General features: G+C 35.9%; 2 protein-coding genes across 2 annotated transcripts in view; one reads left to right on the forward strand and one right to left on the reverse strand.

Moving 5' to 3' along the window:
- The window catches only part of LOC133518887 (facilitated trehalose transporter Tret1-like), a 46,129-nt gene extending 42,923 nt beyond the window's left edge, over positions 1-3,206 (forward strand). Inside the window, exons 4-5 of the mRNA XM_061852656.1 lie at positions 1,445-2,236; positions 2,620-3,206. Of these exons, the coding sequence (XP_061708640.1) occupies positions 1,445-2,236; positions 2,620-2,808 (981 nt within the window). The 3' untranslated portion in view covers positions 2,809-3,206. The remainder of the gene's footprint in view (positions 1-1,444; positions 2,237-2,619) is intronic.
- Positions 2,885-24,848, reverse strand: part of LOC133518886 (myrosinase 1-like) — a 30,373-nt gene continuing 8,409 nt past the window's right edge. The window contains exons 2-7 of the mRNA XM_061852655.1: positions 9,139-9,257; positions 8,379-8,954; positions 8,206-8,300; positions 7,635-7,940; positions 6,718-6,959; positions 2,885-3,149 (exon numbers count right to left, since the gene is read on the reverse strand). Coding sequence (XP_061708639.1) covers positions 2,948-3,149; positions 6,718-6,959; positions 7,635-7,940; positions 8,206-8,300; positions 8,379-8,954; positions 9,139-9,257 — 1,540 coding nt within the window. The 3' untranslated portion in view covers positions 2,885-2,947. The remainder of the gene's footprint in view (positions 3,150-6,717; positions 6,960-7,634; positions 7,941-8,205; positions 8,301-8,378; positions 8,955-9,138; positions 9,258-24,848) is intronic.

Consider the following 24,848-nt stretch of genomic DNA (forward strand, 5'->3'; position numbering starts at 1 on the left):
GTCTATTTCTGATCTGGCGTATTTTCTTTATATTTGTTTAAACAAGGTTACTAGAGTTAGACCAATATAAGTCTGCAATCATTTTGAAAGCACATGCAGTGCAATTGTTATTTATACGTTGGAAGTTTGACGTTTAAAATAACACGTGCGCTGCGTGTGCAAAATCGTTATAGACTTGTTTGGTCTGAGTCTATTAGTCTAATAAAAGTAGGTAGGTGTTATTGTCTTCTAGTACTTACACTACCTACAAGTCCCACGACATAAGCCTTCTTGAGCTTAAAATGTGTAGAGTTTTGTAAGATTGTCCCATTCCATTTATTTAACTGTAGGATACTGTGTCGATTTGGCACTTTAAAACATAATTTAGGGTAATTACTTGTCATGCGTATTAAGCTTCAAGCTTTTAACAATTTCAAACGTTCTCATTAGTCTTTCCATCTGTGTGCAATCGCGCTGACGCACACACGCGCGCAAAACGTGACTCATTGCTTTAATTACATATAGCGCATGGCTTGCCGACATCAGACACAGTACAGCTAGTCTTGATTACATTTCGATTGTTTAGTTACTTTGGAAACCTCGCCTTGTAATCTTTGAAAAAATTCTGTGCCCGCAGTAGAAGGGTCCAGGTTTCAAACAATGAGACAAGATAAAGACAACATGAAAGTCGCTAGGGACCTCATATTTTTATTGTCATTGTGACAAGGTAGGAAATCGTACTGGTACTAAATTCCTTGCCCGTATGTATATTGCCGATTAATAGGTACAGTTGTCCTGCCAACGACGCATTGCTCAGATTTCAACGATCTCAATTATTATGTAAATAAGTTGGTTCTAGTTGGAACAGAAATTAATTTGACTTGTTCAGCTAGTTTGACTTTGATTACCTGTATTAAAGTCATTATAACATGTACAAAATATGAAATCTATTTCCTTATATTAGTTTAAATATATATTTAAACTGAGCTTTGTGTTCAAGAATTTGCTCCATAATACGACACTCGTATGTATTGTGTATTACTAGCACCGCTACGTACTCGTATATTCCACTTACGACTCGAATATATCACTTAGATAAAATATGTTAATGTATAAAACAATCAGCTATATACGATATTGAAAAAAACAACACGTAAAAACTTGAAAATAGGTATTCAGTGTTAATAAAACATACTACAGGCAGATAACTTATTTAAAACACACGCAGGATAAGCAAAAATAAATTCGTATGTCATATGATTGATGTGATCACCAAGAAAAGAAAAATACTGAAGAAATAAACCACGCCGCCACGACGTAGTCACCTGCTAATTATAATTGGCCCTATTATTGAAACCCTTTTACCTCATGTAACTGTAACATGCTCATCCCATTATAATTACTTCGATAATCAGCAATGGTTTAGCATAATACCTTTCTGATATATATTTTTGTTTCATTTCAGGTCGGTATTCTTGCCCAGTACTGTATCGGACCCTTCGTCTCGATGCAAACCCTAGCCGGCATCAACTTGATCCTACCTATATCATTCGTTTTAAGCTTCATATTCTTGCCGGAGTCGCCGTACTATTACCTGAAATTTGATCGTAGCGAAAGAGCAGAACGATCCCTAAGAATGCTACGCAGTGGAGACATAAGGACAGAGCTCAAAAACATCGAAATAAATGTCCAGGAAGACATGAAGAACAAAGGTTCCTGGCTCGACCTTGTCACAGAAGCGACGAATAGAAAAGCTATGTGGATAAGTTTGGGAGTGTTCACGATTCAACAACTTTGTGGCAGTGCTGCTGTGGTTGCGTACGCCCAGGTGATATTTAACCAGACGGCGTCATCTAACAGCTCAGACGCCGCAGCCGCTGGACACTTGGAACCCTACGTAGAGTCTATTATGGTGGGCTGTGTGCAGGTAGCGACATGTGTGTTGTCAGTTTGCCTTGTCGACCGAGTGGGAAGGAAACCACTGCTGCTACTGTCTGCGCTTGGAGTAGGGCTTATGAATGGAACACTTGGAACGTTCTACTGGTTTTACGAAGCAGACAAGGACTCTGTCCAGTTTCTACACTGGTTGCCAGTCGCCTCTATCCTCGTGTACATCGTGTGCTACGCTATAGGGTTGTCAACGGTACCCTACGTCATCATCGGGGAGATGTTCCCGACCAACGTCAAGTTGTATGCTTCCTGTGTTGCGCATATTTACACGGGAATCTTCATGTTCGCAGTGCAGAAACTCTTCCAGGTAAATATTCATACTATAGTAAATAAGTACCAGTTACAGTTTTGCAAGAGATCCAAAGACACTTTTTTTTACCTGTGGACTGTGTAGACATTATCTACATACTTAATTCAAATTAATGTTCTTATAAGTATAATTCAAAATCAGCATTTAATAAAGCCCGGAAAATAAATATACCTAATGTTAATTCCTTTGGTTATGGTATGTTTTGAAGATTTAGTCAATAACGTACCTAACTACTTATTATTTATTCAAGTCCTAACCATTTTTTCTCTAAATCATGTTTGCATATTAGGTATGACGTTTGGAAATACGCGTCCATTTCCATGTTTAAGAAGCCGATTACATTAGCGCCTAATGAATAAACTTTTTTTTTTAAATTACAGGTGGTAAAGGACTCATGTGGCATTTACACAGTATTCTGGGGCTTCTCAACATTCTCGTTCCTCGGGCTGGTGTTCATGCTGGTCATGCTGCCCGAGACCAAGGGCAAGTCCTTCGCCTCCATCCAGGCGCAACTAAAACGCGACGTCGCGCGCGACAACGCCAGCAAGCTTATGACCGTCGAGTATTAAAGCGGCTAGGCCGCTCTGGAGTTCTTCAGTGCTAGCTTAAGCTTAATTTAGGGATCAAGTTGATAATGAATCTTAATAATATTTAAATGTAATTTAATTTAAAGATTTTTACAAAAGAAAAAGGTATGTAGGGGTGTAACTAAGGCCTGTAGAGGACTAGGAGGGGGAGCAGAGTGGGAGCCAGTGTGGCGGCTCCGGAGAACGCGGAAAAGTCCTCAGGGTCGTAGTCTGCGGGAAGCCGCCGCGTGGACACCACGTCTGTGTATAGCCGCGCCGAACGCTTGGGCGTGCGTGTCTTCTTTGGGCTCTTAAAGTCGACCAAGTACAGACCGAAGCGGGACCTGCAAATGCATTTACAAATGTGACGAGTGAAATTATAACACAGAACGTTTGACTGATATTTTGTTTTATTTGCTAACTATCCTCGGCTCTGGAATGGGCGAAGGAGTTTGGAAATATATCTGAAAATCGAGATATATTAAAAAGCTCGAGATATCGAACACTAAATTATAATACCGTGAACTAAAATAAAAAAGCAGTGCAACGAGTAATTGTTTCAAAATAGATTTCGGGAAATTCCCGTCATCCAGAATTGAGTTTCGCAAACAGAGTTTACTTTATATTCTGTACACAAAACTCGTGTGTCACAATGACTGTTATAAAGGATAGACTATGCTTTTATCTATTGAATACGACAGTAGCTATCCCTATTGTCTTTTGTTCCTGCGAGTACACACTATACGAGCCACCGTTATCCATTACGGCACAGAGAGTGCACTTATGTTCTCGTACCTACATGTTTATCTACTAGAGAAAGTTGAGAGATATAATAGTTACTTATCTGCTATTGAAGGGTGGTATTCGACTTTATATTGAAAGCTGAGCATACAAAAATTTTCATAATTAGACCACAGTAGCGATTGGTTAAAAAAGTTGTTGAGCATTGACAAGCCTCGCCAATCAATACACAATATAGAGTGAGACCAAGCTATGTTGGCAGCAATTTTGATAGCACAGACTGTGCAGGTGCTATTTCAAACGTCAAATTTAAATTTAGTTTAAACGTCAGTGTAAACTAACACTTGCAAAGTCTGTGCTATCAATATTGCTCTGTTGCCTACTTAACTTATTGTTAGCTAACTCCACCAATTTCATTTGTCATTTTTAATAGCAGCATGGCACTTCAGCCTTCCTATGAAGTATTATACAATAACCAAGTGAGAAGTTTTAAGAGTTTCCTAAGTTCGTAATAAACTGAGAGTTCAACAAAGGAACCAATTAAACTATTTTGTTTTTTTTTATTTGTTTTTTAAGTAGTCACACATATATAAATTACAAAATACTATTATTACTATTAAATGTTATATATAAATTATAAACTGAAATAGATATATAGCCACGTAAGCGAAGACGCGGGTTCGATTCCCACCTCGGCCACCGGTGGACTAGTTCACTTTTTCTTTAGTGTATGAGATCTATTTCAGTTTATAAACTGAAAATTATCTGAAAAGGACTCGTGTCTCCACAAAATGCTCGAGTCTCTCACAAATTAAAAATGACTGTAACTTCGATTTAATTACCTATAACAGTTTGAAGAACTGAGTTGAGTCTTAAATCAAAGGACTCGTCTTAACCAATACTCGTTCTTATCATTGTGTTTGCCAAACTGTCTTAAAAGATATTACCCTTTGTTGAAATGCAGTTTCCTCTTTCACCTATGTCAAGTAGTCATCAGTAGGATACATTATTACCTTATTATTATTAAAACCTATTTACTTAGTGCCTCAAAATAATAATATTTTCCATATTCATTAATAAGTGTCTTGTGCAAAACCGGAGAAATCAGCGTAATCTTTAGTGTCTAGTTGTCAACTTTATTCTTATATATTCGCGTTATTGCATTTATCTACCTAGTAGATATAATTACATTAAGTAAATCCCTCTATCGCAGCCATTGAGATAATGGCTCCGAGAAATGTCTCTATTAATGGACAAGGTGTGTTAAAGCTCATTACAGTTAAATCTGCGAGGAAACAGGGCGTATGAATGGCTGTTGGCGTTGTATTCAGAAATATAAAATATGATACTAACTTGATTTCAATATTTATTACGCTTTAGCAAAAAAAAGCCGCCCGCCGCTACAATAGGCTAGATGACAAATTTTTATGATTTTTATGAATGGAGTCGATCAGGTTTGTTTTGAGGATTAAATGTCTATATGGGATCCATTGCATTAAAACCGTACATCAGTTACATCACTCATATACCTAATAGACTTAAATACCTACAAAAAACATCCATAACTCAGGAATACCGTAATAAACACACAATTAAATGCCGTTAACAAGATTCGATCCCGGGACCTTTAGCTTCGTAAGCAGAGTCGCTACCGACTAGGAAGGAGGCCGTTCTTTCGATATTAGTCCATTAATGAGATTATTTCATGGCAACGTTCTAATAAAGATTGGCAGTTACAAATTTCATTAGGCTTAAGTTAAATATCACTTGATTAAAGCCAGTATTGAATTACATTTTTAAATTATATTTGGCAAAATACCTTGGTAACAAGAAGATAGTCAAGGATTAGAGATGTTTTTATAGTACTTTCATACATAATCTCATAATATCTCGTGATTAAGATTCATAAAAGTAAAAGAATATTGGTCGTAAAAATAAGCTGGCTGGTATATTTACACGGATTAGGTAATCAGCTGGTACGAATATGTAGGTAAATATAGCTCTTAGGCTCTATTTCCACAAATATTCATGTATATTATGTATATCATTTTTATTGTAAAAAGTTTTGGTTGTAAATTTAATACAATTGCTGCCTACATTACTACCTACTAATACTTTGTCATGCATAACTGACTGATATATCAACAGAGAGCATCTACTCGTACAACGGAGTCCGTTCCCAGCTCTTTTAATTCAAGACAGCAAAATTGCTCTGCCTCGAGTAGACCGCGGGCCAGGAGCATATTTCGTCAGCCATCGCCTCCCACCTGATACTTTGTCAGATGATAGTTTAGATGCTGTTTTAAATTTAAAAAATGTCAGCCGGTTGTATCGCGGTGGAAAGACCGTCAGCTGTAAAATGAACATGTAAAAAATACGTGCCTTACCACATTATGACCGCAAAGTATGTGTAATGTGTAAATTGCGTAATCCGTTTACAGCTTTCAGGCGTTTTACCTGATGAAATACTACATGCAAAGTTTCATGATTTGTTATTGCTATCATATATATATAGGTTGTCGGCACCAGGAAAAGAGGCTTTAGCACTGACATGGTTTCCGTCAATTAACCATTGAACCCTCTGTATTTCTACGAAAATATCTTCTTTGTGCTTACCAAATAAATGAAAGCTTATAAAATTGTATATCTTGTATATCTTGGAACTGCCGGCTCCAGCCCTTTAACGTAGGTTATGACTATCAACTCACCCCCGACGCGCATTAACGCAATAAACGCGCGTTAAGGCGGGTAATGACCCGCCGCTTCGATATAACTATGTACGCTGATGCTTTTTCCATTACGCAACAATGATAAAGTACGTATTATATTGTCCTTGGTAGGTACGCTTTTAAATTACGCGTCTTCTCATAATAATACGTTATTAAAATGTGAGAGTTTTACACACGACGCATTGTAATAACGAATGCGTAGACTTGATATGTCTCATTAAAACAGGGGTTCCAAAACCTTTTTTTTTTCATCGAACTCTCTAGGAGACAAAACTGTTATATTCTATCCCTCACAGGCCCCCAATCATAAATAATTCTTAATTTTACAGAGAACATAATATCAGCCCCGCTAGTGGCAGCAGTACGACACCTGGGACTCTAGAAAGCCGCTGTCGATGCCGTGCATATTCTACCTGACATTCAATAACTTGTTGATACTTACACAAATCCATCATCCCATTCCCAGTTGTCCATTAAGCTCCATGCAAAGTAGCCCTGCACGTTGCTCTTGTCCTCGTGAATCGCGTGCAACAACGCGTTCAGGTAGTGGCTGTAGTAGGAGACGCGGGAATAGTCGTCCACGCCGTCGTAGTCTGCGTAACCATTCTCGGTCACGATGATGGGGACGTTGTTGTATGTTGTGGAGATCCACCGCAGTAGTCTTCGGAAGCCGAAGGGTACCACCTGGAAGTTTTTTTTTTGAATTCATGTTATTGTAGAAATTCTATAACAATTGTTGTTGTAGTCAATATGAATTATTGGACAATTGTTTGAGGATTTACAGATGTTAGATTCCTTTTCTAAATTGTTTCTGATTAGGTATATGAATTTTGCGTTAGGTTATTTTTTTGCATAGGTAGATAATATGTACATAAAGTGGATGACAGTCAAGAACTTTATTAATCAACAGAATAGGAGGCAAAGTCAAAATAAGTCGACCTCGCCTTCAGGGTTCTTCCCCAAACGAATAATCTACGTCCGACATTAAAAACAAAATTACTTTTACGTAAGTAAACGCTTAAAAATCTTTGCTCCGTCCTTGCCATATATTTTGCATTTTATGTAACAGGCATTTTTGGTTTATTTTTACCCCAAATATTTATCTTAACATGTTATAGAATAATGACAATGCTTTTTACCTATTCGTAGTACGTAGATAAACATTTAGGTAGTAAATATATGTTTTCACAAAAGGTAATAGAAACACTAGTTAATTTTCACAGTAGGTGTCGACAGCAAATCGACACAAGCCGAGCCTCCTTTGCATAAATAACATTATCGGTTTGTTAGCTGTTGGCTACAGCTATTAACTACAATGGTGCCTAATTGTACGATGTATTCAATATTTAATTGCTTTACCTTGAGCCAGCTGGATGACGACCGGGACGGCCACTTAGGATCTTGAACTCTGACGATGCCTACGTCATTTTCGTGAGATGGTATAGCCCCTACTTCTTTATCTGCCATACTAAGGAGATATGTAGTGTAGTGATTCAAGCCGAAGAAATCGGCGGTGCCTCTAATGTAGGCGACCTCCTCAGGGGTGAACTTGGGCAAGCGAGACCGACTGTAGTTCTGTTGTCTGCTTTTCTCATCGACCAGCTTTATAAGTTCTGGTGGATAATTGCCTTCTGCAGAATAAACGGGGTGCGCGTACCAGCCAACCTTCAAGAAGAAAAAACTAAATTATTAAACCTAACTAAGTATCTGATTAATGCTTAATCTAATTATAGGATCTTACAGGCACAAATAAAACATTTAGTCGTCCGCAAAAAACACTAGGTGTTGTTCGTGATTTAACTTATCAAAAAGGCTAATATTAATAACAGATAATTTAATACAAATAAGGTTAAAATAATAATTAACCTTCCACGAAGGTTAGACGTTTTTTAACCCTATAATTAGGTAAGCTTGATCCAGAAATACCCACATGTGTTTTCAAATACAGCTCAGCCGCTTCCTTATCCTTGGCAGAATTTGTCTTCGGCTCCGCCCAATTGGAATCTAAGGACATGCCGATCTTACCTGAAATATAATGGAGTCAATTAATTTAATGGCATCATATTGTATTCCAAGCTTTCTCAAGTGTTTATGTCACATTACCTCCAAACAAAGAGCGGTATTGTTGGCTATATAGATGGTATACATTAGCGTGAGCTTTAAGGAGATTATGCGTGCAGAGGTACTCGGCGATGCCGTGACGGTTGAGTGACGGCGCACGGGTAGTGCCCCCGTAGCCCTCCAAACACGTCTGCATCGGCTCGTTAAAAGTAATCCAGTACTTTACTTTATCTGCAAAGTTGTCGAACAGAACCTTTGCGTAGTCAGTGAAGTAATCGACTATATGAGCGTTACTCCACCCTCCCACATCCTGTAGTTTCTGTGGGAGGTCCCAGTGGTAAATAGTCACCATGGGCGTTATATTGTATTTCGTCAACTCATCGATTAGATTTTTATAATACTGTATGCCAAGAGGGTTGACTTCATTGGCTAACCCTGTAGGTAAGATTCTAGGCCACGATATGGAGAAACGGTAAATATCCACTCCGAGTTCGTGGACCATTTCAGCATCCCTCTTGTATAAGTGATAGGAGTCGGCCGCAACTTCTGGCGTTGAGCGATCTCTCACAAAACTTCTATTATTGTGAATTAAGTTATCCCATATACTCGGTGTTTTGCCTGGAAATTATAAATTTTGTTAATATCTTACTTATTGCGAACTATTCCGTTCTTTCTACGTTTCATTTGACAATTAGGTGAACGGTCCAAATGCTAAAAAAAACATGAACTATAAGGGTTCCATTTTTGCCATTTTGGCTACGGAAGATGAAAAAGCAACAGCGATGAATGATCTTTTATTTACCATCTATGTTCCAAGCTCCTTCAATTTGTATGGCAGCGGTAGACACGCCGAAGACGAAATCCTTCGGGAATGTGTAATTAGACCTAGGTCCGCCTGAGAAGTTTAGGATCTCGGCGTATCTGCAATAGAAAGAAATAGTAACCGTTATTAAATTATTATCCACTGAAAGTAACATTACTGTTGAAATAATTAACAATATACAAATATACATAATTAGTTTGTTAAAGCTGCCGTCCTATCTCTAAAACCGCTCAAAGCTGCATAATACCAGTTTTCATTTGGACAAATATTCTAAAAGAGATAAGAATTCTCTATCGACTGGTCTTGGAATCATATTTTTATCTGTTGTAGTTACGGAGATACAGACTCGACCTAACACGCTAACTGCATTATAATTTGATACTTCTCAATACTATAAAAACGCAAACCTACATTATTCTTCTATAAGTAATATAAAAGCGCTTAGCCAGTTTTTTATTTTAATTAATCTTTTACGTTATACATAGCTAAAACACATTTACTTGGAAAAACTATTAATATGTTTTATCAAGTACAATTTTTTTTATTAAATACTACACAAAAAAACAGTTACTATGCTTAAACATGGCTAACGTTCTTTAACCGTTTGTGTAAAAGACTTCTATTGCGATTCATGTAACAAATACATCACTAAAACCTATTTAGTGTGCTTAACGGGTAATTATGTTTGAGAAAAAGAATAATAATACAACAGTTATTCACGGCCAACCAACAATGCCACGCTAAAACCCCGCTAAGTGTAAAACATATTCCCTTGAATTTTATTACGTATAAGGCAGACAGTTTAACAATGCGCCGTGCGCTGTAAGTTGTCTTTTTTATTCGGTGACTGATTGATGCATGCTTATATAAAAAAAAAACCGGAAACCGAAAGTAAGTGCTACGATTTACATACTAAAATGGAGAACGATAAACCAATGATAATTCACGTCGGTAGTGGATTTCTACGTAGCGAGAACATGGTCACTACGAAGACATGATCTAATTTAAAAAGCAACTATATACTTAATAGAGAGTTCTGGAATTGCTCAAACATATTGAGTTGGTCTTCCAAAGGTCTAAGTAGCAAGTGTCAGCATAAACTAATATAGTTAGTAAGAGGGATTGAGCTAAGGCAATCTTAGTGGCGTAATGTTTCGAACTCTGCGGAGTGATGCTTTTATATCAAAAAAATTCCTTCTAAACTCGCTCATCTGAGGTATCTATGATAGAGAAACAGCGAGATTTATGAGACCTGGGGAGAGTAGGAAATCTAAATAGGTACCGTTAAAAATAATGGCAGGTAGAGTACTAAAATCAGTCCTGGCAGAACACTTTGACCTATCACTATAACTTCAGTGGATTTACCTTGAGACCGTAACGTGAAAGTCCAAATCAAAATGCTTTCTAAATTAGTGTTCATGTTCATGGTGCAGATAGTCTATGGTAGATGAGTAAAAGAGCCTTGACAGTATGTTTAAAGTGGTAGAAGAAGGAAATATAACGTGTTAGAGTATATAAAGTAAGGAAATGAAACAGGAGACAACACGCTGCCCCGTCCTGTGCAGGCACAATAAAGTTTAAGAGCAATCCACCTCTGTTGACGCCCTACTTAATAACTATGAAACTAGTTCACTGTCACAGGAGATACATTAAGAGAGCGCAATATACCTACTAAGATGTCGAAGTCACCCGTGTTGAAAGCATTACCGAAATCCAAGAATGATAACACCGTGATATACCATATCTGCAGTATTTTTACAAGAGCGATAATTGTACTGTGCAGAGTAGGGTAGCCGGGTTAATATTGGTTCGTGAGCGCGTTTCTGTTCAAAACGGTAATCTGTTTATGTACAACAGACACTCAAGAACTTTAGAGAGGAAACAAAGAAATGGAAATAAATAGAGCGGTAGTTTGAGAAGGAGAAGGAATTGGACTTTCTAACGGCATATTACCAAAGCGACGGGAAAATATAAGAAGAATAGAGCTATCGAGGATACATATGATGATATGATCAATAAGGTGAATTAGAGGGAGGATCATGTTTTGGCTCGCATCGTCTTTTTCAACGGCCTTAGACGAGACGAACATTAAAAAAAGTTAAGTAGATGCATTAGAAGGGAAGTTTAGATTTTTCTACTTAACGAGAAAAAGTTTCAGAAGAAAAGAAGTGCAGATTAATGGAATCGAAATCAAAAAAGGTATTAATTGAGCTTTGTAATAGTTACTAACTCCAAGTAACTTAAGAAACTACCACACTTTAGCGGGTCCCCAAATTCAACGGAATTATGAAAGTGAAGCCTCTGATCATCTCCGCATATTGTACTACAGCCATTCCATAATGCATGAGATTAATGCTTTATTTTTATGCGAAGGGTGTTAAAGGTTGATTTTGGCTGTCCTATATAAAAACCTACTAGGTAAGGTGGGTAACTAATTATTGGAAATTCGTTTTTTATCTTATTTGTATCAATCTCGTAAGTACTCACCCGATTACAGAGCCACCTGCTCCAAAATCGGCACAATTATTATGATTACTACAGATTTATATGGCTCTAAACCTAGTAAGTAGCATGTTAACTTACCTTTTACCGTAGTAAAACTCAGGAAGTCACAAATTCCGTATACAAAACTAGTAGGGATCTGAGAAATGATAGGTTTTAGTGTAAATAGTCATTTAGCCTTACTAGGTTTTTGAACTGGCAATCAAAGCGCGGGGGGCGCATTTTCAAAAGTGGGCTTCATTAGACACTGGGCCTTACATGGATCAGGCACCTTACAATGGTTAGTACTCTACTTCTTCACGTACATTTTTTTATATAAAATTTAACACATTTTTGAGACTGACACAATTTGCGTTTTAAAATTTTTAAAAAGTTTACGACTGATTCGTCAGTATTTTTTAAGTTTTTGGTTTTATTTTTGCATGCGAATAAATACATATACGATTCAGATGTGATTTAACATATTGAATTTCTCTTAAAACTTAGTAGTATAATACAGGTTAACATGATTTTGTTAATACAATAAACGTTTTTTGTGAATATTTCCAAGACTTAAACCTAGTGAGCATTACTAGTTCGTCATTTAACGGGGTTTTAGTATAGGAATGCATACAAATTACTTCAATATGTATAGTCATTACATAGCTAAAAAATGGTTACAGTCCAATAACGTGTTTATTACAAATGTTTTCTAAGTAATATTTTAACAGATAAAATACTATAAAATTGTTCAGTACCTTTGCGGTTATTAAGCTATGTTTTGTTTATTACACAATTCAAAATTACGATACTATAAACACGTAAATTGACTTGGCCGTTATTTAGTTATTTTTTATATGTTATTCAATTCTAAAGAACGGTTAAGGTATACTTAACGGTGTTTTAGGAGTAATATCGCACATATTTTAGTAATTATTTGCAACACTAAAACACAAAATTGTGATTTTCTAATTAACAACATAATATTTGAGGAAATGGTTTTCAAACAAAGTAAGGATAAATTTAGTTTTAATTTTTGCACAAAAGAAATCCGGAAGAAATGTACACATTTTCTAGAGATATGGGTTTGAACGTTTTTTGCCTATATCTCAAAACTATAATTTGTGGGTTAGATAGGTTTTAGTGATAGGACGGCAGAAAGTTGGAAATAACGCCGCGTAATTAAACCACACTTGTCATAATTTTCGCGCGTGTATGTTTTTGACAGCTCGTGACAATGGAAGTCTAGCAACATAGCCGTCGTAAATATGTCATGTAAATAAAGCGCATTGGGGTAATCTAATTTAAACTAACATGAGTCACATTGTACTATCGATTGTTAAGCTAATTAGACGGTTTAAAAAAATCATTTATTGACAAATTATATGACTGTGGTCCTCAATTCCGTCAATGTTTTCATACATTTAGTATGGTTTGACGGAGTTTAGACGCAGGCACAAATCTGGATAATGACCCAAAATTAGTGCATTAGGATAATTACAACAAATTCATGGGTGTGTCCTCGAACGAAAATAAGTGGTGATACCGATAGATTAAACCCTTTAACGGGCAAGATTGAAAAAATCTTCAATTCTAGCCTCACCGCCGATACTAAAAATTCTGTACAAAAAAAAATTGATGATGTTACAGGTGGTCTTTTTTGAGACCGATGCCCTATAAAGGGCGTTTAATTTAAATGTAACGCAAACATTTATAATTCATGCGGTTGACATAAATGGGCGTTAACTATCTCAGCCGAAGTCAGGTCATCTGCAAACATCTATATATTGAAGGACTGAACCAGATAATACATTATATCCATCGCCATCACATACATCATATATGTCGGACCGGCCAAAGTACTAACAAATATCTGAAAACGCATCTATTGTAAGGCGCATATTACGTGTTCAGATATTTTTGTGCACCTAGGCCGCATCGATATATCTGATGGCGACTGTACAGAACTGTGTACAACGGGGACGGAGGGCCAATATGTTCAGAGCTTCAGAGTAGCGGTATGATTCTTTCGACATGTGACGTTCGGATTCAGACTGCGGCAAGTGCGGCAGTATTGCAGCGTGACATTACTGCCGACTGCATTGTTGCCGTAAAATTCCGTAGAGCACTAGCTATTTTAACATTAGCGGCAGTAAAGTCGCGCTGTAATACTGCAGCAGTAATGCTGGTGCAGCCTGAATCCCAACGTTACCTTTAGAACTATATAAGTAAGTATCGAGTCTCAAAAATAATCATATAGAATGTTGAAATTTTTTTTTCATCACTCATACGTGTGGGGTGTCTATGGATAGGTCTTCAAAAATGATATTGACGTTCCTAATATAATTTTTTTCTAAACTGAATAGTTTGCGCGAGAGACATGGTAATATATGTGTGTGTGTGTGTGTGTGTGTGTGTGTGTGTGTGCGTGTGTGTGTGTGTGTGTCTTGTAACTTCTAAAATAAGAGAATGATAAAACTAATAAAATATATGATGTACATTACCATGCAAACTTCCACCTAAAATTGGTTTGATCTAGTAAGTAGTTTTTTTTTAAATACCTACGTCATAAATGGTACGGAACCGTCACCGTCATAATGGTTCATGGGCGTTACGTACAAGTACCTATTGATAAACGCAATAAATACAGATACCTAACATAATACAATTTTTTATATAGGGTACCTTAATGATCTGTTACGTCTTTTGAGATCGAAATAGTATAATTGAGGAGTGTCTTTTTAGGGTTCCGTACCCAAAGGGTCAAACGGGACCCTATTACTGAGACTTCGCTGTCCGTCCGTCCGTCCGTCTGTCACCTGTGAGATACATCTCATAAACCGTAATAGTTAGCGAGTTGAAATTTCTACAGAGTATGTATTTCTGTTGCCGCTATAACGCATAACATTTATGTCAACTTACGTTAGTACAAAATAATAATTACGAAATGGAAACCGTGAATTTATGTTTTTCTCGATTTCCCGAAATAAGTTTATAGAATAAATAAGCCCGTTTGAAAAGACACTCCTCAATTGACTTTATTGTTAAAGCAACTGGCAGCAGACACGCAATTTAACACAGACAGTAACAGTGACCCGAGTTCAATGAACTTTGCCAAAGCCAAAATCATTACAAATGACCCTGTAGACAAAATTACTTAACTTACGTAACATTTTGCTGGCAAGGTAATAAGAGGCGACAGACTAAGTGGTTCCAAATTTTTGTTTATAAGTAAATAGGTACATTTGAGATTCGATACTCATTATTCAGAAAGGAAGGCTGAATAAAAAATGACATTTTACTTGTTTAATTTATCTGTGTCAAGGATGACAGTGAATATTTAAAACATCCAATTTGGCCAATAAAAAAGGTTCAGGCGATTTGAGAACCTCCTATTTTTGATGTCGGTTAAAAATTAAAAAGGTCCTCTTTCTTCCTCGCGTTGTCCCGGCATTTTTACCACGGCTCATGGGAGCCTGGGGTCCGCTTGACAACTAATCTCAAGATTTGACGTAGGCACTGGTTTTTTACGAAAGCGACTGCCATCTGACCTTCCAACACAGAGGGTAAACTAGGCCTTGTTGGGATTAGTCCGGTTTCCTCACGATGTTTTCCTTCACCGAAAAGCGACTGGTAAATATCAAATGATATTTGAACCGGGGTTTGAGTTTGAACCCGCGACCTCCGGATTGCAAGTCTCACGCTCTTACCGCTAGGCCACCAGCGCTTCTTAAAATTAAAAAGGTACGTTAAGAAAAATGAAGAACATATTATTAGATATATTAGCGATAGGTACTAGAGATACGCTTAAGACCCAAGTCAGTACTTGAAGAAAAAAATTACTCAAGACCATTTGGATACCCCTCCTTACGGCGACGAAAAGTCTCTGCAGAACGGATAAAGGCTTGGATTGTAGAATACAAGAATAATTACCACGTACCTAAATAATTATAGGCGTCTAAATGATAGTATATATTAACACGAGGACATTAATTAATACCTATATCATTTGACCGCATGATTCCAAATTGGTATACTAATGTTCCTATTCATTAATAACTAGATACAATACAAATCTCTCTTATTGCACACCTCAATACGGAAACAATACAAATAATACAACACATTAAGAATAGGTAAACAACAGGCGGTCTAGATAATTATACATAGGTATATTATACTCAGGTGGCTAGTTTTTTTATGCATGATATAAGTCAAAAAACAAGAATGCAAATATTGCATGGTTCCGCCAAAGATTTTGCGTTAGATAATTTTTTTTACAAATTCCTCTACAGAATCATATCCTTATACTTTTAAATATTGATTTTATGAATTAACTGTTAACGTTGACTCAACGTTAACGTTAACTAAAATGCCGTTTGAAGAATGCAGAGGCAGTATTTTATACTATTGAAAAATAATCACCAATATAATATTAAATTACTGTAAGTACTATCGAAAAAAACTTGAATAGAATCTCCATGAGCTAAGACATTAAAAAAATACTAATGGCTGTTAGTGCGCGCCGTTCTACGGTTCTCTACATAGAATGAGAAGCAAAGACGTTTTCATTATTATGTCTGTGTTTTTTTTTAATTTACATTCGAGAATAGCCAGTGCCTCGTCTTTATTAGTGAAGCATGACTGGTGATTGTGTTTTACAGGTATCCTTTTGTTTTACTACAGACAATACCCAAGAACGACAAACGACATAATTAACAGGTGCGTCACAGTTCATCACATCACGTTTAATTCTGGTTTTTATGACGAGGTTTCTTTGTAGTTTTTTTTTCAGGTAGGTCCCAAAAACCTAGCCATTGGAATAACAGATATAAAATCTGTGGAAACGAGAAATAGATTTTTAATACAGTTGCTCAAAAAGTGCTACTTTACGTAGCTGTTTAGCGTGCAGAAACAGACCGTTCTTAATAAGTTGTCTAAATGGAACGGAATAGCTGCCGAAACGCCTGTCAAAGAAGAGGCGTTTTTAGGGGTCCGTACCCTAAGGGTAAAACGGGACCCTATTACTAAGACTCCGCTGTCCGTCCGTCCGTCCGTCTGTCACCAGGCTGTATCTCATGTAATTTTCACAGATGATGTATTTCTGTTGCCGCTATAACAACAAATACTAAAAAGTACGGAACCCTCGGTGGGCGAGTCCGCACTTGTCCGATTTTTTTCTTATTGCAAGCATGTTTTAAGTTTCCAAAGGCATTCGATATTGTTTTTAAACAATTTAAATAAACGATAAATAACTATACTTAGGTAATAATAGTACAATGTTTCATATTTAAAATTGTTTCTGTCTTATTGAACGTGCATTAAAAAAGAAGACATGATGTTTTTCTTATTTTTCGCAACTGTATTTAAAATGTCGTTCGATACACGTTCGGAAATGTCATTCTTCACTCGTCCCGAGTCTTGCCACGAGCCATAGGTAGGAGAGACCGAGATATCTCGGTACTCGTGAAGTAATGACATACTTTCCGCACTAACATCGAAATGTACTATTCTGCCATAGCTAGCATGAGAGTATGCTCCACATAAACCAAACAGAAAATACAAACAACACACACACACACACACTAATCTTTGTATTTCATATCTAGATTAAATATTAAAATACATATTAACTTGTGCACCTTTATGCTCGAGCAATTTAAATGGATCTAAAAAAAAAAACACGCATGTAAAAAAAAATGTTTGGTGTCAAAATTGTTATATTTAAGTAACTTTAAACTGGTAACCACGATACAGGCTTTGCCTAGTGTGGAGACCATCGTTAATCTTAGGCTTTAACATTAAGATTTTAAACCTTTACTGTAAAAGGAATATCCTGTGGCTGCAGCGTAAGATGGAAATAAATAATTTTTAATTTAATTTAATTTAACTTTTCCAAAAATAGATACATTTCTAAATTTCTAAATTCTAATACTGGGATATTTTTATTTTCGACCATCAATTTCAGGCAAAGCTTATGATGGCTATATACCTGTTGTTGAGAAAAAATTTCGAGTTTCATGTTTGTTTATAAAAGGTGTAACAAAAATAACAACAAATTCATTCATACCCAGTTTGCCAATCCAAACAACCCTTTACAATAAACCATGCTTTTGGTTCGAAAAAACATGGTGTTGTTACTGATTTAGGACATACCCAATTTAAAGGTTTATTTGTAAATTTGTTAGTTATTTATGCAGCCTGCACTTCAGCTAGCAACAAGCTTGTAAATAGCCTCTTTCACTCCTCGTGAACCTATTTAATTCACCTCTAAGTATACCTACAGAATGCTAATATGCAAATTCGATTCGAGTTTTAAGTCTAGAGCAAGTTTTTGCTCAAGTTTTTACTTATTTTATATGCATATTCATTTAATGTCAGATGAAAAAGTGAACTTTTTATGATAATTCTATGATCACGATACTGGTCCGTGGTTAATTCTGCATACCTAGTTTTTTTATATTATGGATCTGTTTCTCGTACGGCTCTTACTTAAACTTCACAAATTTCATAAATATGGCTATATCTAGGGACATGCGTAAAGATGTGTCCGTCAGATCTGTCTGGCAGATGTGTCTAGCGGGCACATTTGACCATTTCCATATATAGTGGGAATTCAACACAGGTGTACGTAACAACGTAGAAGTATAGTATAAGTACATTAAACTTGGCGAGTGTAGCTTTTACACATACCCAAATTTAAATGAAAATAAATAGTTTTCCCCCCTCCATCATCATCATCATCATTTTCTTGTTTTATATGAGAACGGTTAAACATACAAAATTAATAATTATTTTTTTAATGAATGCAGTACAAACGCAGACAAATAGCTATTGAATAGCCTAACCAATGAAAGATGAAATAAATATTTTCAATTAACTACCTTATTATTATATCAAATACTATTGCATTTTTTTATATCAAAGACTATTGCAACTTTAATTTAGAACCTGTGCAAACTTTTTCTTTTCAAATTACATATAATATTAAAATCTTTGTGTGTTCTAGGAGAAAGTGGATCGTCGAGAGCATTCAACTTAGCACAGATTGCAATATTTGCAATCACCCCACAGCGATGTTTGCCAAAAAAGTAATTTGCTTGTCAATCAACCAACTGTTACATAAATAGTAGAAAGGCTTATTGTGTCTCATTTTTTATTGCCACACCACACTAATCATTTGTTTGAGGATAAAATAGTTGGAAATATTGATCACCGAGAAAACGTAATTATGAAACTTGTTTTATTTTTATATTTTGTTACATTGTATGAAATGCCCCCTAATAAATATTATTCATCACATTTGCCCCTAAAAGGTGTTATTACACGTAGGCGATGCGGTCTGTAAATCCGAAATTCCGACCTAGGGCTGTAATGTACTTTTTTAATTTGAAACGTTGTTTAAATTTTACGCAACTTTTTAGGTCCAAAGCTAGTCTAAAGCAAAAAGGCCTAATCAATCAATCAAATAATTTATTTGTTAGAATACAGTCAAGTGGATGTTATCAAATAATTTATTTCAATTCGTTCAGGATGCAAATTAATAAGGTATGACTATTCTTTCTTTATTTGACTATCTGTCTGGCCTAGTGGGTAGTGACCCTGCCTATGAAGCCGATGGTCCCGGGTTCAAATCCTGGTAAGGGCATTCATTTATGTGAGGAGCACGAATATTTGTTTCTGAGTCATGGGTGCTTTCTACATAACATTGCATTTAATATCTGGGAAACCAAGCTTCGCTTGGAAAACATATAAAAACTCAGAAATGCGCGTTTTCCCTGAAATAAGACCTAGCTAGATCGATTTTCGCCCCCGAAAACCTCCATATAGAAAATTTCATCGAAATCGTTAGAGCCGTTTCTGAGATCCCCGAAATATATATATATATATATAAATATACAAGAATTGCTCGTTTAAAAGTATAAGATAAGATATATTACCTGTATATATCATTGTCTAAGTACCCACAACACCAGCCTTATTGAGCTTACCATGGGACTTGGTCAATTTGTGTAGTATTGTTCTATAATATTTATTTATTTATTCTTTTGTATGCAAAGGTGAAATACTGAAATCTTGTATAATACATGTAAGAGTAAAAATGGCTGTAACATTCAAACGGACATATATTATGACAACTCATTAAGCCAAAACGAGGAGGAAAAACAGCACCCTGAATATTGACAGACTTATAAATCCTACAACGCAATATGAAAGCATTTTCAACCTTCAGTTTTTCCATTTTATTTTGCTTGTGGGAATTTTAAATTCTTATAACAGTGTGTCAATGGCACTACTTGTACTGAATAACAATGGTGGTCCTTTAGGAAAACCTTCGCTGCTACCAGGCGTTTGGCGTTCGCAGCAAAGGAAATAACTACTCTGTACATTAACGCTCAATGTACCACTTCTGTGGTGGTATATACAACGCTTACCTGCAGAGTGCATTGCCATCATAGATATCTTCATATTTGTAAGATCTCCAAAGATAAACTATAAATATTAATTGAATTACCTACTCTTAAAAAAATCCCCCTAAAATAAGAAATAAACGTTTTGATTATTAAGAGTGTTAGCAGTGTATAGTTGTCAGCTTTGTAGCTGGCCCCCAACGGCTTATCCTTTGTCTATTGTTAACTAAAACCGCGCGTGCCACTACCTGCAAAAAAAGGGCCGGGTAACTTTAACCGGTTATTTATTTACAACTCCTTAGGTATTGAAATAAGAGTAAAAATGATCAAATGGAAAAATAATTTGTGACTTCTTGTGTGGTCCCTATACGGTTGCTAAGTGCCGGCGAGTCGAACGCTACCGAACCAGTCTAAAATGTGTCCTCGATACAACACGATACGAACAAAGGCGCGTTATCGGAGAGCGCACCTACACAGCCCTCGCTCAGGTGCTAATTAGAATTATACGACCCGTTTTTTTGCAGGTAGTGGCACGCGCGGTTTTAGTTAACAATAGACAAAAGATAAGCCACAACGGGCCAACTTCAAATCGAACGACTATACAGAGATTTTTACCGTCTAGTCCAATTCCGAAAAAAAATTAACGGATCTCGAAAAAAACAAGTGACAACGCGACAGAATGCGACGTTTTGAGTTAAAACAAAGTAGTGATACTAGTGATACATTGCTTGCTGAATTATTTTATATGGAAATAATTGATTCGTAGGTTCGCAAGGTGTACTAAAGAAGCTAAGGTTACCCTTTTTAAGGCGTATTGTCAATCGTTTTACACTTGCAGCCTATGGATTAACTACACACTACGGGCTCTCAGCGCCCTACGCGTCCAATATAATAATAGCTTTAGGATGCTGTTGGGGCTGCCGCGCCATTGCAGTGCATCGGGGATGTTTTGCGAGAGACGTACGGACGGCTTCCATGCCATAATCCGCAAGCGCGTTGCGTCCTTGGTGAGGCGCCTGCGCGGCAGCCCGAATAGCCTCCTTCAGACGGTGGCAGAGCGCCTAGACGGCCCTTTCCAGCTTCATTGGGATAAGCTGCACAGGGCGTCTAACTGATTTATTAGTTTTTATCAATTGTCAATTGTATCAATGTTATTCGTTTTAATTTTTAATTTTATGTGTACAAGTAATTAAGTAAGTATTGTAATTTTAATGTATATTTGTTCTTATTAATTTATATTTTGTCTAGCTAATTTTATCAAAATTGCTATAATATTAATGATTGTGTAATTATGGATCGCATGTATCTGAAATAAAAGAATTTATTATTATTATTATAATTCGTCTGTTTTTAATAAAACCTATGAAAGTGTGTTCATTAAAGAATAAATAATAAATAAAATGTTTATTGAGTTAGCACAAACAAACGTGATTTTGACTGGGCTGGTGCCTCTTTTTAAGCGTACATGACACTTGTGTCAAGAGACACCGCTCTCCCGTAGGTGGTAACAGAATTTTTACATATAGGTACAATAGCTAGGCTTAAGACTTAAAACGAACATTTTTTTTTAATAACTTAAAAAATAGAAAGAAATTTAGTAGGTATATAAAACAAGTTTTAACAAAAATCTGTTCTTAATAGAGAAAGCGTAGATTTATAATTTTGAACGTACAATTTGTTGGACTACATTTTTTATAAAGTTTTATTAATCAAGGGAATAAGTGTGTGTGTGTGTGTGTGTGTGTGTATGTGTGTGTGTGTGTGTGTGTTTGTGTGCGAAAATGTATCTGAAGACCAATGCATTAGCTGATGGAATAAACCGTTTTTTTTTAAATAATGTAGTAATATACAATTAATATTAGACGACTCCAACTAATATGTTTTCAACGTCATTATAGCTTTTAGTTTTAATCCATATATTTAGTTTATTTAAACATTCTTTAGCGCTTACGGGGTAAATATTTAACAACTTATTTATAAAATTATACAATTTAACCGACTGAGCTACATACTGCCTCTTTGCAAAAACAGATTTTGGTACAGGAGCTGTTATCACATCAGGTTTTCTTCGTTTAGATTTATTTTCGTCTGTTTCGGGTGTATATATGGTTTCTTTATGTCTTCGTAAAACTGCATTAATTATATATAACTTTCTAACTGAGAGCAGTTCCGAAATTTGGTAGAGCTCACTGGTAGGGCATGAATAGGGCTTAAAGTACATTACCTTGATTAACGCTCTTTGAGCCCTTTCTAATTCCAAAAACTTTGTTTTTGTGGCACCACCCCAGATTGGAATACAGTATGCAAGAACCGACTGAGCAAGAGAAATGTAAATTTGATTAAGTAGCTTTTTTGTTGCTACGTGTCGAAGATCCACATCATCTTTCGAGTTCGCGACATGATTAGTTCAATATGTACATGCCAGGTAAGTCTCTGATCTATCATGACGCCCAAGTATTTTGTGTACTCAACTTTGTGGATTTATGGGCAAGTACAATTTACATTCATAAACATAAAGACTAACTACCCTTCGGTTAAAAATACATATTCTTTATTCAGGATTTCAAAAGGAGGAGGGTTCTCCATTCGGTTGTATGTTATTTCAGTCAAGAAGAACTTAAAAATACCTGTCTTTACTACGATGAATAGGCATATACCTATATATTTAAAGTTTTCCTATTTTCATTGTCATCCGAAGAACTAAACTAAAATCCTAATTTGATTCACCACCACCACCACAGGGTCCACAGCTATTGACACCCATACGAATAAGATGTTATTCAACCATAATTGACACATGCGTGTGTCTAGTTTTCTCGCTCTGCCCGATCGAAATCGTTTCTGATATTTCTAATATTAACGCACTAAACTAGGAACCACGGATACGACATAGTCTAGAATATGGATATTAGTTTCAACACATACAAAAGTAGTGCGCCACAGTGGACTGACGTCTTAAGATTATATTCCCTTTCCGACTGCAAGCAACATTGCCACGTGTCTTTAATACGTGGAATTCACGTCTGATGCAATGTTAAATAATATAATGTGTATAAATTAAGATTAGATTTACAGTGTGAAATGGAGTCGTTATTCGTAATTTATAGCACTACGTAGATTTTTTAATACGACACTTACTTAAAGTACAGGTATATTATGGATATTAATTAATTGACAAGCTTTGCGCTCCTCTCAGAGTCAACAGGCTAATCTTCTAATTACTTATCAAGACGTAATCACTGTTATAACTACAATTAAAATCTCAAGCTAATCTTCTCATGTAGACTTGTTGTAAACAAGATAAATAATTAATAACTCAAATATTGTTCATCGGTATTTTGTCAGGTAAAAGTTGCCGAAGGACCTGCAAAAGTTCGCAAAAATTGTTATTTTGATTTTTATTTAATATAAGTAGCTACTATTTAGTAAATCAATATCATTATCCAAGAGGGCATCAATGTACTATTTTGTAAATGTTACACTTACATAATAAGATCGTACGATTCAACTCGTCGCAGTTCCGTTGTGACGTGGTGTTATTGGTGTACCCATTATTGTTGTCCACTATTGTTAGCCACATCACTGTCGAGTCGAATGAGTCTCAAGTCAAGTCAAGTCAAAATATTCTTTATTCAAATAGGCCTAGCAACAAGCACTTTTAATTCGTCAAATTTTACAAATATCATCTTAATCTAAATATCAGAGCAATTTATTGATGCAGTTATTATTGTTCTAAAAAAAACATTGTACTATTATAGATATGGTAAACTTAATAATAAGAATTTCACAAAAGGATCGTCAAACATCAAAATTGTATAAAAATACTAGTCTAGAACCTTTCTAGAATAAAATCTAAATGTCAAATAATACGGTATATATATATACATTGAATTATCAATTTCATCATTAATAACATAACAATAAATCTCCTAATCAACCATCAACTCTTGACTCTAGTAACTACATGGGGCATAATTACAAAAATGAAGCTACACAAGTACACACTCAAGCACTTTTAATGGATCTAAATAATATTTCGATATAACTTAGATGTAAAGGGTAAATATATTTATTATACAGTTTTACTACTTAGATAGAGCTAGGTATAGACGTCAATACATTCCGTCCGCATTGATCGATCACAGTCCTTGGTTCAGTGGGTCTCCGAAGTCGCTAAACACTTTTTTGGCGTTATTAATAAATGTCTGTTAAATCTAACAAACCGTTAAAAATCGCATGTCGCTATCCGTTATTTAGACATTTCTGTCGTCCAATTTTTTTTACGCTGCACCCTTATGCACTTTTATTGCCTATTTGAGACTCAAATAAGAAAAACGCGACCACTCGTATATATCCCGGGTCCATAACTTTTATTGTACTCTCCGCCTTACCTACCTTTATCTGAAATGTGTTTCACACATTACTAGAATTTGAGAAATAATAAGACTTCTTACACTAAAAAAATATAGGTACCCTAAAAAAATTAAAAATAAGTTCAGGATGTGGGAATCAAAATTCGGATTTTAAAACTTAGCCAAACAACTTACTTGAATTGAAAAATGTTTGTATTTTGGAAAGACCAATCCAGACACACTCCACACCACGGATTTGAAAGAAAAACGTCGCCTCCGCTCTATATTTTTCTGTCACCTTTTTCAGTGATTAATATTAATACAGATTTTCTAACTCAATTATAATTTATAATATTTGGACTAGAAGTGAGCCGATAAATAGACGGACATGGTAGAACAGGGTGCCTAGCCAAGATGCCAATCGTTTGCGCTACGACAACGAAAC

The sequence above is a fragment of the Cydia pomonella genome, chromosome 6 (genome assembly GCF_033807575.1).
Source record: "Cydia pomonella isolate Wapato2018A chromosome 6, ilCydPomo1, whole genome shotgun sequence".
Lineage (NCBI taxonomy): Eukaryota > Metazoa > Arthropoda > Insecta > Lepidoptera > Tortricidae > Cydia > Cydia pomonella.